This window comes from Helianthus annuus, chromosome 14, assembly GCF_002127325.2.
Source record: "Helianthus annuus cultivar XRQ/B chromosome 14, HanXRQr2.0-SUNRISE, whole genome shotgun sequence".
NCBI classification, from domain to species: Eukaryota; Viridiplantae; Streptophyta; class Magnoliopsida; order Asterales; family Asteraceae; genus Helianthus; species Helianthus annuus.
This window is the reverse complement of record NC_035446.2, coordinates 122,316,050-122,334,525: the sequence shown is the minus strand read 5'-3', so window position 1 is coordinate 122,334,525 and position 18,476 is coordinate 122,316,050. Positions and strand designations below refer to the sequence as shown.

General features: G+C 35.6%; 1 protein-coding gene across 1 annotated transcript; it reads left to right on the top strand.

Moving 5' to 3' along the window:
- Positions 1-16,151: 16,151 nt before the first annotated feature.
- Positions 16,152-17,874, top strand: LOC110909243 (mannitol dehydrogenase). The gene is made up of 5 exons (XM_022154280.2): positions 16,152-16,373; positions 16,453-16,566; positions 16,702-17,215; positions 17,297-17,450; positions 17,543-17,874. The coding sequence occupies exons 1-5, from the start codon at positions 16,276-16,278 to the stop codon at positions 17,743-17,745; spliced, it is 1,083 nt and encodes a 360-aa protein (XP_022009972.1). The 5' UTR covers positions 16,152-16,275; the 3' UTR covers positions 17,746-17,874.
- Positions 17,875-18,476: the final 602 nt, after the last annotated feature.

Here is an 18,476-nt window from a genome sequence, read left to right as displayed (position 1 = left end):
GAAACTTCTGGACAATCTGTTTCACTCAGTGCCATGCCCCGATGATTCCGCCATCGGTTGGGGTGTGACACCCCTGTCCACATCAAACTTTCCACTTTTGCTCTCTGACGTCCGACCAGCGCTTCAACCTTGCTTTTTCTCCAATTTCTCTCAATTCCGGTAAGATCTCAACCTAAATCTTGTAAATCTTTGATCTACACATGATTCTACACCTTTCTATCTTTTGAATATTAACTTTTAACCGAGAAATAACTAGATTTGAGGTGTTCTAGGATGATGTCATCATGGTGTCCTTGAGAATTTCATGTTTTGGCCTCAATCCACCAAGAACAACTTGAATCTAACTGATTTCCACATAAACAAACAAAGATCTTTCATAGATCTGGACATATTCACGGTAAAAAGGATTGAAAGATGGTTTCCAACTTTATTTCAACTCTTTTACACTCAATGCACTCAAAACCGATACGATCGAAGCTTGTACCGACTTCCTACTCATTCATGTGGGTGTGCTGGTCCAAGATCCGGATTCTATCTACGAGGTTTACCGATTTCGGGTTGAACATGGAACACCGTCTTGAACAGTTAACTGATCGGATTTGGGTGGTTCCTGTCCGATCAGGAGTACCAGGTATTGACTAGGTTTCTGTTGTCTAACACGTTATCAACACATCTCGATAAAACGACAAACTATCAAAACAACCAAGTGTAAGACGAACAAAACGACCAGGATGGAATGTCGTCCGCTCGAACTGTCACCCGATCGATTCACACCTTAGGTCCCACACTTAAACTGTTTACCAACATTTGAAGTCTGATCGTTGAACGAGTTGTTGTCCAATCGGATTAACCGCTCGAACATGTGATAATTAAACTTCAACACTTAAACAATTTTCAACATGTTCAATACTAACGGATTTCCACCCGATCGGACTACTATCCGATCGAATGACAAACTGCTGTGAACTTGTTCTCGCTAAAGTATCCAACCAATCGGGGTATTGCCCTATCGAACGGTCGTTCAATCGATCGACCTGAAAGATAGTAATACATCTATGTTTTCAAAATGCTACAACAAAAACTTCAAAAGCCAAGCCATCATACACAAACATATCCCTCCCAAAGGAAGAAACAATCCACTCGAAAGGTCACCCGATCGGATGACCATCCGAGCAGACTGTCATTCACACGACCAGCTGTCCGATCGGACTACCATCTGATCGAACTGTTGTCCGACCCACTAACACTTGTATCGTTTTACGCGTCGCTTATCGTTATGCTATCGTTCTGATCAGGCTAACCCTACTCTCTAGCGCTCCCTTCAATCCACCAATCGCTGTAAGTATACTCGATCCCTTTTTGCTTTATGCACTTTTGGGTGTTACATACGTTACTTATTCTAAATCACATCGAACACACTATGCAATACTTTTAAACCGTTACCTCATGTTATACGTGACTTAATGAATGCTTGTTTGTTATGTTTACATATGGAATGCTGTCTACCTGCCTTAGCAACGATAGTACTATAGTTTCGACTCAGCACCTGTTCACTCAGGGGTTGTTAAGGACAATTAGTTACATGGCTCACAGTGGTGAGTGTGTATCGCGAACTGCCTTGGGCAGTCAACCCGCAGTCATTGGTATCGATAGGTTCATGTCGATAACTAACATGCCTCCTTTCACACTGTGTACGTGCTGGTTATGCGTAATCGATTTCGAACTCTATTATATCTATTAAACTTGTATGCTCACCTTTACACTATGTGTATTGACTTTTACTTTAACGTATGTGACAGGTGCTTAGGATGCTTATTTGCTTACTTTGCTGTGAAATCGAGGCTAGGAAAGACCTAGGTCAACAATAAACAATCGTCTGTAATAAAAATCTGAGTTGTCAGAACAGAACAATTTGACTAGATATTTTCTGTAATAATTGTATTATCATTTATGACATGATATAGGACATGTTGCTTTAAATATTTGGTAAGTATAGATGTTATGGAAACTTCTGGACAATCTGTTTCGCTCAGTGTCGCGCCCTGATGATTTCGCCATCGGTTGGGGTGTGACAAGTCTTGCTAGTGAAGTCTGGAGTGACTTAAAAGACACTATGATAGGGTTGATGGGTCGGTTGTGTTTGGGTTATACCAAAAGATTAATTGTGTTAGCCAAAATGGCACTAGTGTCTCTGAATATTATCATAGACTCAACACTATGTGGAAACAATTTGATGCCATGGTTCAACGGCCTTCCTGTACTTGTGATGCTTCATCTAAATAAAATGAGTTCAGTCAATTGATCAAACTTATGCAGTTCCTAATGGGATTAGATGACATTTATCAACCTGTTAGAACAAACCTGTTAACCAGGGATCCTTTACCAACTGTTAAAACCGCTTTTTCTGTCATCTCTAGAGAAGAATCTCACATGGATTCAAATAAATCCTCTAAAACTCCAAATGTTGGTTTTGTTGCCAAGGCAACACAATATAATGACAACAAAAAACGTTTTAACAAAGGACCTAATCCCAACTTAAAATGCACTCACTGCAATAAGGTTGGTCATGTGATTGAAAAGTGTTTTGAACTTCATGTCTATCCATCAAATTACAGAAACAAACCTAGTCAAAACAGTCCTCAATGGTCAAAAACAAGTGTGTCTGCCAATAATTCTGTTGCCAATACTATGAATGATCAATATGCTAGTACTTCATTGAATGCTTTAATTGCTAATCAATTCTCCAAGCTATTAGGTTTGCTAAATGAAAATAAGCTGGAAGATTCTCACAAATCTAATATGAGTGGTAAGTGTTATAGTTCCTTCTCTTCACTAGGATCTTACAAAAATACTTATTGTTTTAATACCAGCTTTTTTCACCGAAATAGACTCAAATGGATTATTGATTCAGGGGCTAAACAACATATGGTTATGAACAATGATAACATGTTTAATCTAGCAGATGTGTCTGATTATGATATTACTATAAAACATCCTAATGGGACGGATGCTAAAGTTAAACAAATAGGATGCTTTAAACTTTCTGAAGATGTGATCTTGAAAGATATCTTTGTTGTCCCTGAATATTGTGTGAATCTCATTTCTGTTCACAAACTAGCTAAAGATAATAAGCTCAAAGTTGTTTTTGATGAACATAATTGTTATATTCAGGATGTGTCCTTAAAGAAAAACCTTGTGATTGGTAGACAGACAGATGGCCTTTATTTTTGTGGTAATTCGAGTAATCCTATTATTGCTTGTTATAATAAAACTGAAACAATAAAGCTCTGGCATTCCAGACTTGGTCATCCCTCAGACCAAGTCCTACATGTTCTGAAACTTAAAACCGATTCAGGACAAGTTGAGCCTTGTGACACATGTCACAAAGCGAAACAACATAGAATTCCTTTTCCTTTAAGTGACCATAAGTCTAAACATGTTGGTGATTTAGTACATCTTGATGTTTGGGGTCCATATAAATGGTCCAACCTTGATGGTTATAATTTTTTTCTCACTATTGTTGATGACTACTCCAGGGTTGTATGGGTCTATCTTATGAAATCTAAGACTGAGGTTTTTGATAATATAAAAAACTTCTATGATCTGGTCAAAACTCAATTCGAAACAAAAATCAAAAGTTTTAGAAGTGATAATGGGTCTGAGTTCATAAATTCACAAATGGAAACTTTTGTTAAAACTCATGGAATACTTCATCAAACTTCTTGTACCTACACACCCCAACAAAATGGGATTGCTGAAAGAAAACACCGACACCTTATGAATGTTACAAGAGCTTTATTATTTCAATCTGGTGTTCCTTTAAGATTCTGGTCTGAATGTGTGCTTACTGTTGCTTATCTGATTAACAGGACCCCTCTTCTGTGTTAGGTGGTAGAACACCCTATGAGTTGCTTTATGGTTTTGAACCTTCTCTTAGTCACTTGAAAGTTTTTGGATGTCTATGTTACTTTACTATTTTAAACAACAATGATAAATTTGAAGAAAGAGCTGAACGATGTGGTTTTATGGGATACTCTAATTTAAAAAAAGGGATACAAACTTTGGAGTTTGGATCAAAGGACATTTTCCTTCTCAAGAGGTATCAGTTTTTATGAAACTGTTTTCCCTTTTAAAACCAAGTTGTTCTCTGAAACTGATTTAGACAAAACAATCCTTTTAAGTCACTCAAACTTTTTTGATGTTTATGAACCTTCAAGTGATATAAATCCCAATGATGAAGAGAAGGAGTCTACTGATTCTGTACCTGAGACACAGCAACATAGTAGCTCAAATGGGCCAATTGATGTTGCTGATGCTTAGCAGTCATTTCCTTTAGGTGACATGGCTAATGATCAGCATCACAGTGAGTCTCAAACTGAGTCTGTGAGGGTTGAGTCTAGTGGTACAAATGATGAATCAGTCCTTCCTGAGGGTAACCAACCTTTTCTTAGAAAGTCTAATAGACATGTCTGCTCCTAAGAGGTTTAATGACTTCATTGTTGGAAATGCTAAATACAGTTATGATAAAGTTGTTAGCTATGCAAATCTGTCTAGTGAAAATATGTGTTTTGCTGCTAATTTAAATAAAATGGCTGAACTTGTTAGTTATAGGGAAGCATGTAAGGATAAAAGATGGGTAGATGCCATGAATGATGAACTCTCTGCTTTATACAGTAATGATACTTGGGACTTAGTTGACCTCCCAAAGGGAAAGAGACACATTGGGTGCAAATGGGTTTACAAAATTAAATACAAATCAAGCGGGGAAGTTGATAGGTTCAAAGCCAGACTCGTTGCCAAAGGCTTTAGTCAAGTTGAGGGCATAGACTTTGAGGAGACTTTTTCTCCTGTAGTCAAGATGGTCACAGTTAGATGTATCATTAGCCTCTCTATGCAAAACAACTGGCCCATTTATCAACTTGATGTGAATAATGCTTTCCTTTATGGAAGTCTAAAGGAGGAGGTTTATATGACTCCCCCTGATGGCTTAAACATTGATAAAAACAACAAAGTGTGTAGACTAAAAAGGTCCCTGTATGGTCTAAAACAAGCCCCTCGCATGTGGAATGAAAAACTTGTTCAAGTTCTTGTCAAAATTGGTTTTATTCAGTCTAAATGTGACCATTCTATGTTCATAAAGTCCAACAACTCTATGTTTATTGTCTTATTAGTCTATGTGGGTGACATTGTGCTAACAGGAAACAATCCTGATGAAATTAGTAACATCAAATTCCTTCTAAAAAAGGAATTTCAAATCAAAGACCTCGGCTTATTAAAATACTTTCTTGGAATTGAAGTTATCAAAAACAATGATGGTATTTGTCTTACCCAAAGAAAATATTGTATGGATCTCTTAAACGAATATGGGATGAGTGGATGCAAACCTGTCAGTTGTCCCATAGAACAAAACTATGTTTTAACCAAATTAAGTAAAAATGAAGATTTAAAGGATGCTAATGTCACTGAGTATCAAAAGCTTGTTGGGAAACTTATTTATTTGTCCCACACTCGTCCTGACATCGCATATGCTGTTCATTACCTTTCTCAATATCTGCATAAACCAACCGAGGCACACTCTCAGATAGCCTTTAGGCTGTTGAGATACTTAAAAGGTGCACCCGGTCTTGGCATCATGTTTAAACAAAGTGACACCTTTCTGTTAACGGTTTATGCTGATTCGGACAGGGCCAAATGTGTCAACAACAGGAGGTCCGTTACAGGTTTTTGTATCTTTCTTGGAAACTCCTTAGTTTCTTGGAAAAGCAAGAAACAAAGTGTAGTTTCTCGTTCCTCTGCTGAAGCCGAGTACGGGTCCATGTGTAGTGCCGCTTGTGAACTGTGGTTAACAAACATCCTAAGGGAGTTGGGGATTAAAGTTGATCTTCCAGTAACCCTCAGATGTGACAATACTGCAGCCATCTCTATAGCTGCAAATCCTGTATTTCACGATAAAACAAAACACTTTGAAGTTGACCTCTTTTTCCTAAGGGAAAAAATTGTTGCAGGTATCATCAAAACAACTGATATTCAAACAGAATTTCAACTTGCTGACCTCTTCACAAAAGGTCTTATGCCAAGGAATCACGATGAAATGTGTAAGTCTTTAGGGTTGTTAAATTTGTTTAAACATTTAAACTTAGGGGGGAGGGGTGTTAAAAATATTCTATATTTTTACATATTTTTATTTTAAATGTTTTCCTTTTTTATATTCTAACCGTTGCCTTTGTTTCTTCTTTTTGATTGAGGTTTGGTCCGGTTTCCTAGGCTGGATTTGGGCTTAGTTGGGCTGCTCCATGTTACGGTGGGCTTAAGGATTTATGTTGATCCGACATTATATAAGCGGCTCCTTGGGATCCTGGCTTACATCGCCACACACAACTCCTTCTCGAATACTCTTGTGCTCTTGCCTTCTTTCCCTCACACGTTCATTCGTGAGGCTATTTGCTTGTTCTTTGTTAACCTTTTTTGGTTGTTTATGTGCACCAGTCAATCTGTGATGACTGGTTGATTCTCTTGTACTGTTTTGAGAAAGAAGTTGAATAAATTTGTTCTTCATTTTGTTTTGTTTGGTTGATTTTGTCCCTAAGGTTCTGACAATGTACGTGCACGATGATGCTCTAGTGATCCAAATTTGCCGTTAAAAAAATGTACGTGCACGATAGTTTTGTAAACCTTCCTTAAATACACCTTTTTAGCGTTCCTTTCATGTATAAAATCCATGTATTTTGTTATTTTGTTTGAAAATAAAATTTTCATAATAAAACATGATCATTAAAAACATATTTTTCCGATCTCACACATGCATGTTTTAATCGTTCAAAAAAAACGTGCTTTTGGACACCAAAATCACATATATGATCATCAACATATACCAAAGAGTAAATTACAAGTTTTGTCCTTTATCTTTATATTCAATTTCAAGCGATATTCCTTGTCTTTAAAATTAGTAAGTTTTGTACTTAATGTTTTAAAATTCTGCAAGTTATGTCCTTTAACCTTAACTCAGTTTGATTTTTCTGTTAAATCTAGGTAATATGACCTACACATAAGGGCATATTTATCTTTTCATCATTATAGGTACCATTGTGAAAATATTTAATATCTAGGGAGTATTGTATAAAATAATGAAAAAAATATATAAATAAAATAAAGAATCTGTACTCTCGCCCCTCTCTCTTTCTCTCCAACCTATTACACTTTTAGGGTATGTTTGGCATTGAGCTTTTAGGACCTTCTAGATTCAAGCTTTTAAGAAAAAGCTCATACTCAATAAAAATTCTTGTTTGGTTGAACGCTTCTACTAGTAGCGTTTAGAAGGAGCTACAAGCTTTTAGGGAAAAAATGACTATTTTAACCTCTAAAGATAATAGATAATGAAGTTTTTGGTTATGTTTTTTTAGTTATGTCCATTTTGATCATTTTATACATTTTATTAAAAGTTCCAGCTACTTTGTCAAACACCTAAATATATCTAAAAAGCTACAACTATCAGCTTCCAGCTTCCATTCTCCAGCTACCAGCTACCAGCTACTTTTGCCAAACATATCCTTATTAATGTTTTAGCAAAAACTGGTGGAGAACCAGTGTTTCACGACGGGGACTTAATGATTTGCAATAAAATTAAAATAAAAACACACATAGAAAATAAGTGCATCTTAATAAAAACCTAACACGCATGCTGCGTAGCATTTTTATTTTGTTAAAATTTTATACAAGTAAAAAAACAAAATGTAAAACACGCTTTGCGTAGCTTTTTTTAAAATCAAATTTACCTCGTACCGGAACACCACCTCCAACCTTGTGATGGATTTTTTTTTTCACTTAGACCCTTATATTAATAGGTAAAATACAAATTAAACCCTCTTAATTTATTTCTTTTCACTTAGCCTTTTATATTAATAGGTAAAATACAAATTAAACCCTTTTTTTTAAAACAAATTTCAAACTGAACTTATAACATCAAACTTAGTTCATATAATTGTGTTACAGTTATAACTTCTATTATTATTGATTTATTCATTATTTGATGTTCTTTAGTTTTTTAATTACTTAAACTATTTTAAATATATAAGTTTCATAATACTATTTCACCCTGTTAATTTATTTATTATTTGATATTATTTTAGTTTTTCAAAATTAATTAAAATATTTTAAATATATAAGTTCATATTAGATTAAAATAATTTAACTTTGGTGAAATTCGAGATGACACCATGTATGTTGCGTAGCATTTTATTTTGTTAACATAGATGTTTTTTACACTTCTCAACCAAGCCTATTTATAAGCGAAATTAATAAGGTTTACATTCTATTAATAACTAGCTTAAGATCCCGTGTATTACACGGGTTGCTAAAATAAAATATCTTCATTATCACCATTGACATAAATATTATGAATTCATACATGTTAAAACACAAATGAATATGATGAAACAATGGTTAACCGGGCGGGGTTAACTCACTGGTCTCGTCAAGAAGGGTTAATCCCTTCCTCTCGAGGATCGCTGGCTGGATCACCGGTGGGTTGATCTCCTGCATAAGGAAACAAACCGTGACTCGTAACAAGGAAGATGGGGTGGGGGGTGCTCCTTGTTACCACTCTCCGGCGTAAGAATCAGTAGTCTGCTTGGGAAGCAAAGTATGATAGTAGTAGTAGTGAGAGAGTTGTGAAGAGATACCTCAAACCTGGTTTGGGGTTGGTATTTATAGCCGAGGAGTGAAGGAGGAGGTGGATGGATAGACTGACGGCATGCTGCACCTTTGCAGGTGTGTCAGACATGTCGGCCGGGAGGCGACGCCACGTCAGTCTGTTGCTTACGTAGTCCTGACAGGCGGCTGCCATTGGTGCTACTTGATCTGTGGTGTCAGTCCCACTTGATGAGTAGACAGGGTGCAGTGCAAGCCGCATCGTTGTTTGCGGTAACTGTAGGTGTTCCCGCGTCTCACTCTTTGATCAGAAAATACGCGAGATGCGGTGCCAGGCCGCATCGTCGTCTGTGGTGACTGTTGATGTTATCCAGCTTCTCTGTATTGATAGAAGTGTTCACTGGATGCGGTGCCAGGCCGCATCGCTGTGAATACTTCCGTTTTCATACACCAGATGCGGTGCCAGCCGCATTGCTATACCGTTCTCATATTCCAGGTAAGTACTCCTCCATCATTGGACAGATTGGATTCAACCACTGTGTCGATGCGTTCCCGCACGGACACAAGTAGGTTGTTAGCTAGTGGGGGTTTTGATAAGGGTAATGGTCACTCGCGGTCGATGCTGACGCGAGATCTGGGACCATACCCCTTCAGACTATATTATAGTACAACGACAAATTAAAATACATGAATATGCAACGATCACAATTCGTTGAAAATCTCTTTATACTCATAATAGTTCCAGGAGTAATGCTAGTATGTGATTAGTATTCAATTTAACAAATCAGTTTAACACACATAAGCGATTAGTATTCAATCTAACAAACGTATCAAATCCTTTTTCAATTTGTTACATTCAAAAGATTGAAATTTTGTGCAAAAAATTGATTACCTGGTGTCTCAAAAGTTAATTGATGATGATCCTTTTTCAAATTGTTACAGTAAAAAAGGATTCATAAACATAAGCGACTGAAAAAGAAAATTAATTGATGATGATGCCAGCAGGTTTAGTGTTGATGATACATGATATAGCTGGCAATCCCTCCATCAATTTCCATATAGAACAAACCATCTTCTTCTTCTTTAACTAATCCACAAAGTCACGACTCTGCCTCCTGTACCCTGAACCAAAATGTAAGAGTAGAAAATCTAAACAACAAATTAAGAAATAGAGTACACTTAATTTTGGTGAGGAGTTTGAATCACATGTTCATTACTAAAAAAGCACAAACTGTGACTTACACCCTAATTTTTCTTCCACTTCGGTGTGCATTAAAAGATGTCCAGTTTCTAGCCAATGCATAAAACCAAACAAAGAGACCACCTATTGTGCCTCAGTTCTCCAATCTCCATGATATATGTTACCAGAGCATATATCATCGACAAAAAGAAGCAAAAGTAAGTCAGTCACAATACAAAGTAATAAGTTAAACATCAGACACAAGTAGTGTTTTTTGGGCGTTCACAAACAATTTTTGCTAGTTGACTAAAAAGTTGCTTTAGTACATTAATTTGAAATCAAGATTGGTTTACAAATATGATGCTAAAAAATACGTACATTACGAAATCAGATATGCAAAATTATAGAGATCGTACCTCAGCACCAGTGGCGGATCTTGCCCGTTGAACGTGCCAGAGCCGAAAGACACGGGCACTAAAAGAAGCCCGGGCAAGCCCGGGGCAAACATAGTATATATAAAAGTTGACCTAAAAAGTAAATTAAGATAAATTAAAGCAACGTAAAAAAAGTAACAGAATTTTTAAATTACATCTTAGCCACATGAATGAATGATAAATTAGAATCATGCAAAATATCATAGACGATCAATCACTTTAAAAGAAATAAACGGACAAACGTTATATTATATATGCTCGATGATCGATGATCAATAACATCAATCACGATTCAATAGGATCGAGAAGAGACATACCTGGAAAAAACGCCAGTTCAAATCAATCACAAATGCACTGCAAATGAAAAATTGGTAAAATAATTAGGTCAAATAAATATTTAAACTGAAAATATTAACATAATAATTTGCGTCGGATCCCTAAATACAAATAAAAATGACTTCTAATGGTTGCGTAATACCTTAATGGTAGCAAACAGGGCAGTAGCCTTCCTTGCTATCCAACCTCGAACACAGTTTTTTTACAAAAGTCATCACATCCGGAAACCGAACTCGAGACGGAACGAACAAATATAAGTTACAGTTCCATATACCGACAATGCCAGTAGGTAGGGTGTCGTTGCCAACATTATTATTAAAAATACATTATGACCAATTAACACATGGCTCAGAATAGGTATTGTGGTTCTCATGGCTGCATAACAGGTTGCAAGAAGAAAACAGCGCACTCGCCATCCATGCTATGCAACATCGAACCAAGTTTTTTTTTTTTTTACCAAAGTCACCACAGCCGGAAATCAAACTCGGGACGCAGCGACCGAATATAGCTTTCAAATCAATCACAAATGCACGACAAATGAAAAATTGGTAAAATAATTAGGCCAAATAAATATTTAAACTGAAAATATTAACATAATAATTAGCGTCGGATCCCTAAATACAAATAAAAATGACTTCTAATGGCTGCGTAATACCTTAATGGTAGCAAACAGGGCAGTAGCCTTCCTTGCTATCCAACCTCGAACACAGTTTTTTTTACAAAAGTCATCACATCCGGAAACCGAACTCAGGACGGAACAAACAAATATAAGTTACAGTTCCATATACCGACAATGCCAGTAGGTAGGGTGTCGTTGCCAACATCATTATTAAAAGTACCTTATGACCAATTAACACAGGGCTCAGAATAGGTATTGTGGTTCTCATGGCTGCATAACAGGTTGCAAGAAGAAAACAGCGCACTCGCCATCCATGCTATGCAACATCGAACCAAGTTTTTTTTACCAACGTCATCACAGCCGGAAATCAAACTCGGGACGCAACGACCGAATATAGCTTTCAAATCAATCACAAATGCACTGCAAATGAAAAATTGGTACAGAGGGTCCGAGAATTCATGCTCATAACTTACATAAACATTCAAAAACCAAAATTCTTTAATCTTTGAATTTTTGATTCAAGTCACAAACAAATACAAAAATGTAAGAGTGTAAGTTATAGAAATCAGTGAATAGATATGCATAATCCGAAAGGATTGTAGCGGTGGATGATTAGCAACGAAACTATTATTAAAGAAGGTATCCGATAATATAACCCTATTTTATGTTACAATAAGTAGATGAGAAATATCCTAAAGGTTCATGTTGTCATCAAATTCATATGGGTCTAAGATATCCTTCATGTAACACATATTAAAGAAACAGAAACAACAACAAAATCTTATAGTCATTAACATAATGTTTTTCGAGTGCATCTTCACCGGAATGAACGTCTTGAAAAGAAACATCAGCAACATCTTTTAATACATAACTTGTATGATGTGATCATTGACATGGTAATTAATATGCAAATTTTAAGGAAAACACTTGCAAATGCTAGAAATTAGTATTTAATTTAACTTTCATGATAATCATGATCACTTTGTAATTTGTAATTGACTAATCACGAAAAACAGGAAAACATAAATCTTCGTGTCGTGTTCGTGATAGAAATTGGCTTACGAAACAACCACAAAGCGACTTCCTGCTCATTTCCCTAGTCTTTATGACATACCTACAAAACAGGGTGTTCTAGTAAATTAACACTTGAATAAATTAATAAAACTAAAAGCGGAAATGAAAATAAGTGGTGATACAGACCTTTCAATAGAAGAAGGTGAACACGCCATTGAGTTAAAAGTCCCTCTTTCATTGGAAATCTTTGGTTTTCACATCCTTCAATGATTTTGAAAATATAACCTCTGAATTCCTAGAAGATACTAAGAGATGAAAGTTAGTAATGAATTTAAAAATAAATCATTACCAAAATTCATCATGTTTGAGAAACTAAATTAAACCAAAACAAAAAAAAGACGATTCATGATAATTTGTATAATCATTTTCATACTATTAGTATGACTCTGACTATTTAGAGATCAAACTCATCTCATGTATAATTTTGAGATAATAATATGATTAAAAAAACTGAGTCCTTAACTTCTTATCTGCTTCTAAACTTAATATAATCACTTGAAGCCCTAAATATAACAGTAACTTATTAAGAGAAATCAAAAACTACATGCTAGTATCCAGAAGCTGTACACATCGGTACACCAACATACGGTCTAGTGTACTCACAAATAATAAGATGCCAACATATTTAACTTAATCGTGCATTATTAAGATATGTTTGCAATAATCTCAGCAGAAAATGCACATACACATACATGATATGAAACATAAACAAAACCAATTTGAAAATCAGATCATGACCATAAACATCTTAGCATAACAACTGTGTAAATTGTTTAGGAAAACTATAAAAATACCTATTGTAGAATTGATATGGGTTTTTTTTATGAACAAACAGGAAAAAATTGTCGAACCAGCCAAAATCGTTGAAGACCTGAAGTAGGGTTAGGGTTCACATCAACTGTCGATTCCTCTCATTCTGTTTAAACATACATTAAAATATAATCATCAAAGAAAATTAGGTATAAAACATCAAATATTAAACAATCACCAACCGAACAGATGTATACAATCTTTAACATTGTACCGATAGTCACCGTAATCGTAGCCAGAACCACCACCACCGTCATCTCTTTTATCATCAACCATTACCACCAGTTGCTGCGGATGAAACCCTAGCTGACCAGAATCCTTTGAGAGAAGAATCCACAACGTGAAATATATAATCAGATCTAGGGTTTTTGATTTTAAATCTGGTGGCGACAGAGGACGTAGATTAGGGTCTTTGAATATCAACGAAGGATGAAAAAAATGGGAAAGAAGAGAGACAGAGTGATGGCGATGAAGATTTGAAATAAGGAGAATAAGGAGAAAGAGGGGAAAACAAATTGCCGCCCATGTACCAATTCTCTGCTCAAAGAGACATGCCACATCAATAAATGATTGTTTAAGAAAAGGACATGTGGCATTAAGTGTATTTTTTTAGTATAATAGGTAGATGGTTAAATGGAAAGAAACCATTTTAATGCAATAATAAATAAGTTGGAAGTTCAAATGAGAAGAAAAAAAGCTTAAGAAGAAAATTTAAACAATAAAAATGATTTATTTCATAAGAGTAATGAGATAATTTTAACAATATAATTAATGTAATAATTTCCTATAATTTAGCTATTTAAATTAGTTCACTTATGGTTTTCACTTTATAACGTAAAAATAAATCAAGATATATTAGTTAATTAATTAATTAATTAATTAATTAATTCAACCACCCTACGTTCATAATGCCTACCTGTTGCACAAACATATAATTCAACTTTATCTACCTGTTTGTGTAGGAACATAATCATTAAAAAAAAGGTTGTATGAACATTATATGTTTTTGTGGGAATATTCAGAGGGTGTGTAGGAACATCAAGAGGGTGTGTAGGATCATAAAACACATTAATCCCGTATAATTCAACTTTCTCTAATTGTTTGTGTAGTAACATAAGCCTTAAAAATGTGTTTAGGAAAAGTATATGTTTGTGTAGGAACATTTAGGGTTGTGTAGGATCATCCTATTTGATGTACGAGGTGTGTAATAACTAGGGCTGTAAACGAGCCGAGTCGAGCCGAGCTAGACCCAACTCGAGCTCGAATTTCAAATCGAGCTGAGATTTAAGGCTCGAACTCGACTCGATTAGAATTCGAGCTAGCTCGGCTCGGCTCGGCTCGATCTAGCTCGAACTAACAAAGAACCGCAAAATTTACTACTTAAAAAGCTCTTAAAATGAATTTCTTCATAGACTAACGACCATAATTGTCATTTAATTTAATTATATGGCTAAATATGCAAGTATAAATAGTTAATTGTCTTTGTACATTGTCTTTACCTTCTTTTATAGGGAACATACTCCCTTAGTTTTTGTTTTCTAAGCGATGTGGGATAAAAAAAATGAAGGATGTAAACCTTATCGAGCCAGCTCACGAGCCGAGCCAGACCAAGCTCGAGCTCGAGCTCAGCTCGTTTACAAACTGAGCCGAGCTGAGCTGGCTCCTTTACAACCGAGCCAATTTCGAGCCGAGCTTTCTTCGAGCTTTTTTCGAGCGAGCTGCGAGCCACGAGTGTTTTAAACACCCCTAGTAAAAATTATTTTTTTGGGCTATGTAGAAAGATGAAGCAATCCTACATTAACATAGTAACCACCCAATTAACATAAATGTTCTTACACTAGTTAAAATATGTAACGACCAAATTAATAACATCACGTAACCACGAAATTAACATAAATGCAACCCTACACTAACATTACATAATACCTTTTTCAATTAACATAAAGATTGTTTTATTACATCCTTGTTACATTCATTTATAGCCATTGATCATTTTAATCTAGAGCTAAGATATTCTCTCCCTGATAAATAATACATTACACATTAAACTTTGTGTTAGATATGTTAGTTTTTTTTTGTGAAATAATAATAAAAGATAGGTAGATCCTTTATAAACTAATATAGACTAATGAATAATTAAACTAATATAGACTAATGGAAGAAAGTGGAAAAAATATGTGGATTTGTTCTTGATCTTTGGCAGGGTCAGCCCTGAGAATTCGTTTACTCTGTTTGAGTTCGAAAAAATATGCCTCTAGGCCTTAACGAAATTGGGTATTGGGCTCACTAAAGGTCTAAACCTAATGCCAAAGAGGTTAATAACTAATCTAAACCATAAGAATAGTTTTGTAAGGGGCCTATATTGGTGTATGTATGAGTGTACCCTATTAAAAAATATTTTACATACACATATCGGATTTTTTCATAAAAAAACGTGCCCCTCAAAATATCGGGCCCTGGCCAGTGGTCCTCCCCGCCCACCCCAGGGCCAGCCATGATCTTTGGTATGCCATCTTAAAAATTTATGTAAATAATCAAAGCGGTAAAAAATCTAGTTTTTTTAATAAGGTAGTATAATAATTAAAGTAATCGATCTGTCTTGTATTAATTTCTAACAAACAAATATTTATTTAAATATAAATCTTTACTAAAAAGAATTTATTTTTCTTATAACCTAACTTAATTAAAAGAATTTTTTCCTTACAAATACTCCACACATTTTAATACTTTGTAAAATAATAATACAAAAACAAAAAATGTATTTAAAAACTAACTATTTTTATAAAATGACAAAAACTAAGCCAATCAAATAAAAATTTAACAAACTTTTCAATAAAAAAACGTTTTTATTCAAGAAAATTTAGAAGGAAACATATGTTATTTCTAGACAAAGAAAGAAGCAAGCAAAGTTGGACTAGACAACTCTTTAATAACCAAAAAAGACCATGTCAGTTGACCGTCCGCGGTGACATCATCAACATGCAATGAATAATTCAAAGGCTTCGATAAATAATATGAATGCTCCGAAAAACCGGCATCAGTCCTATGCAATGGCTTACGTAGTGTGGGTGCTAATTGGCCCATTTATACCCACCCTCTAACCACCCTTTCAATCAACAATCATTTTAACTACCATTTCAATCCACAATCCTCTCTAACACTACTACACGTATACAATGGCAACATCACCGGAATCCGAGCATCCGATCAAGGCCTATGGTTATGCGGCCCGCGACACGTCTGGAATACTTTCTCCTCTCACCTTCTCCAGAAGGTATTCTTTCATCATTCATAGTTATGTTATTCACACTTATGGGTTCATGTTGTTGATCTTATTTGTTGTATGTTTACAGGGCTACCGGGGAGACAGATATCAGATTCAAGGTTCTTTACTGCGGAATCTGTCATTCGGATCTTCACTTTGTCAAGAACGAATGGGGATTTACCAAGTACCCGGTTACTCCAGGGTACAATTTCCCTTTTACTATTTAATGGAATTATGTTTTTGATCTGACTCTCTGTAAAAGTGACACGTATTATTTAGCTTTATGTTTATTGTTAGTGTTTGTTAATTAAAATTGTTTTTCAATTGTACAACACAGGCATGAGATTGTTGGTGTGGTGACAGAAGTAGGAAGCAAAGTGGAGAATTTCAAAATTGGGGACAAAGTTGGGGTTGGGTGCTTGGTGGGATCATGTAGATCATGTCAAAGTTGTGCTTCTGACTATGAACAGTATTGCGAGAAGCAGGTATTAACTTATGGTGTCCCCAACTTTGATGGTACACAGACGTACGGTGGGTACTCCGATCACATGGTTTCAGATGAGCATTTTGTACTCCGTTGGCCGGAGAACTTACCACTTGATTCTGGTGCACCGTTGCTATGTGCTGGGATCACAACTTACAGCCCTCTCAAGTACTTTGGATTGGACAAGCCTGGTACGAAAGTGGGTGTGGTTGGTCTCGGTGGGCTCGGTCATGTTGCTGTGAAGATGGCTAAGGCGTTTGGGGCTGAAGTTACTGTTTTTAGCACCACCTCTGCTAAGGAGAAAGAAGCAATTGAGGGACTTAACGCTGACCATTTCATAAACAGCAAGGATGAACAAAAGATGGAGGTGAGATTTTATATTAAATAATATTGGTAATTAGTATATGTTTCGGATTTTGATTTGGGTTTTGTTTTATCATGTTAATAGGCTGTTAGGGGTACACTTGATGGCATCATCGACACAGTGTCCGCAAATCATCCGATTGCACCATTGCTTAATGCACTTACACCCCATGGAAAGCTTGTTCTTGTTGGTGCACCTGAAAAACCACTTGAAGTAGCATCATTTTCTTTAATCATGGGTAACAATTTTGACCATTGAATTCTGTTTCGCTTTTAGGTCAGCAAGCTAATGAAATTAAGCTAAAATGGTATTACATTTGGTTTTTAACAGGAAGGAAGCTTGTTGCTGGTAGTAACATTGGTGGGATTAAAGAGACTCAGGAAATGCTTGATTTTGCAGCAAAGCATGGGATAACTGCAGATATAGAGGTTATACCGATAGACTACGTGAACACCGCGATGGAAAGGCTGTTGAAATCTGATGTAAGGTACCGATTTGTGATCGATGTAGCCAACTCGATCAAGGCTGAATAGGTTGATTTATGTAGCTCTTGATGAATATTCTATTTCTTTTTGTAGTTTCATATACTTGTGACCATGTTGTTATAAGGAAGTGAGAATCCTGTGGTTTAGTTTGTATGCATTTGTTTTGTCGTTTTGAAATGAAATTGTTTATTAAAAAAGGCCTAAACACAAATTTAATGAACACGTACCATAACTACAACCATGAACCACCACCATCATCAGGCCACCGGGATATCAAACACCCAAATTGTGGCGGTGTGAATCAAAGAGAGATGGTGGCTAGCTGTTTTAAAATACATACACTTTAGTTAATTAAATAAAAAAATGTGTAATATTAAAAATGTAGCTTGCCATATATTAAATAAATGGATCAAGTGATTTACTCATCTTGGGTTAAGTTGTTCATGCTCCGTCTCGTTTTTTATAACTTTTTTTATTAAAAAAGATTGTCTTGTATTCTCTTGTAATCGTATTTCATTTCCAATCATTGTAATTCGATGTCACACCCCAACCGATGGCGGAAACATCGGGGCGCGGCACTGAGCGAAACAGATTGTCCAGAATTTTCCATAACAACTATATTTACCAAATATTTAAAGCAACACGTCCCATACAATGTCATAAATGAAAATACAATTATTACAGAAAGATCTAGTCAAATTGTTCTGTTCCAACAACTCAAATTTTTATTACAGACAAATGTCTATTGTTGACCTAGGTCTTTCCTAGCCTCGATTTCA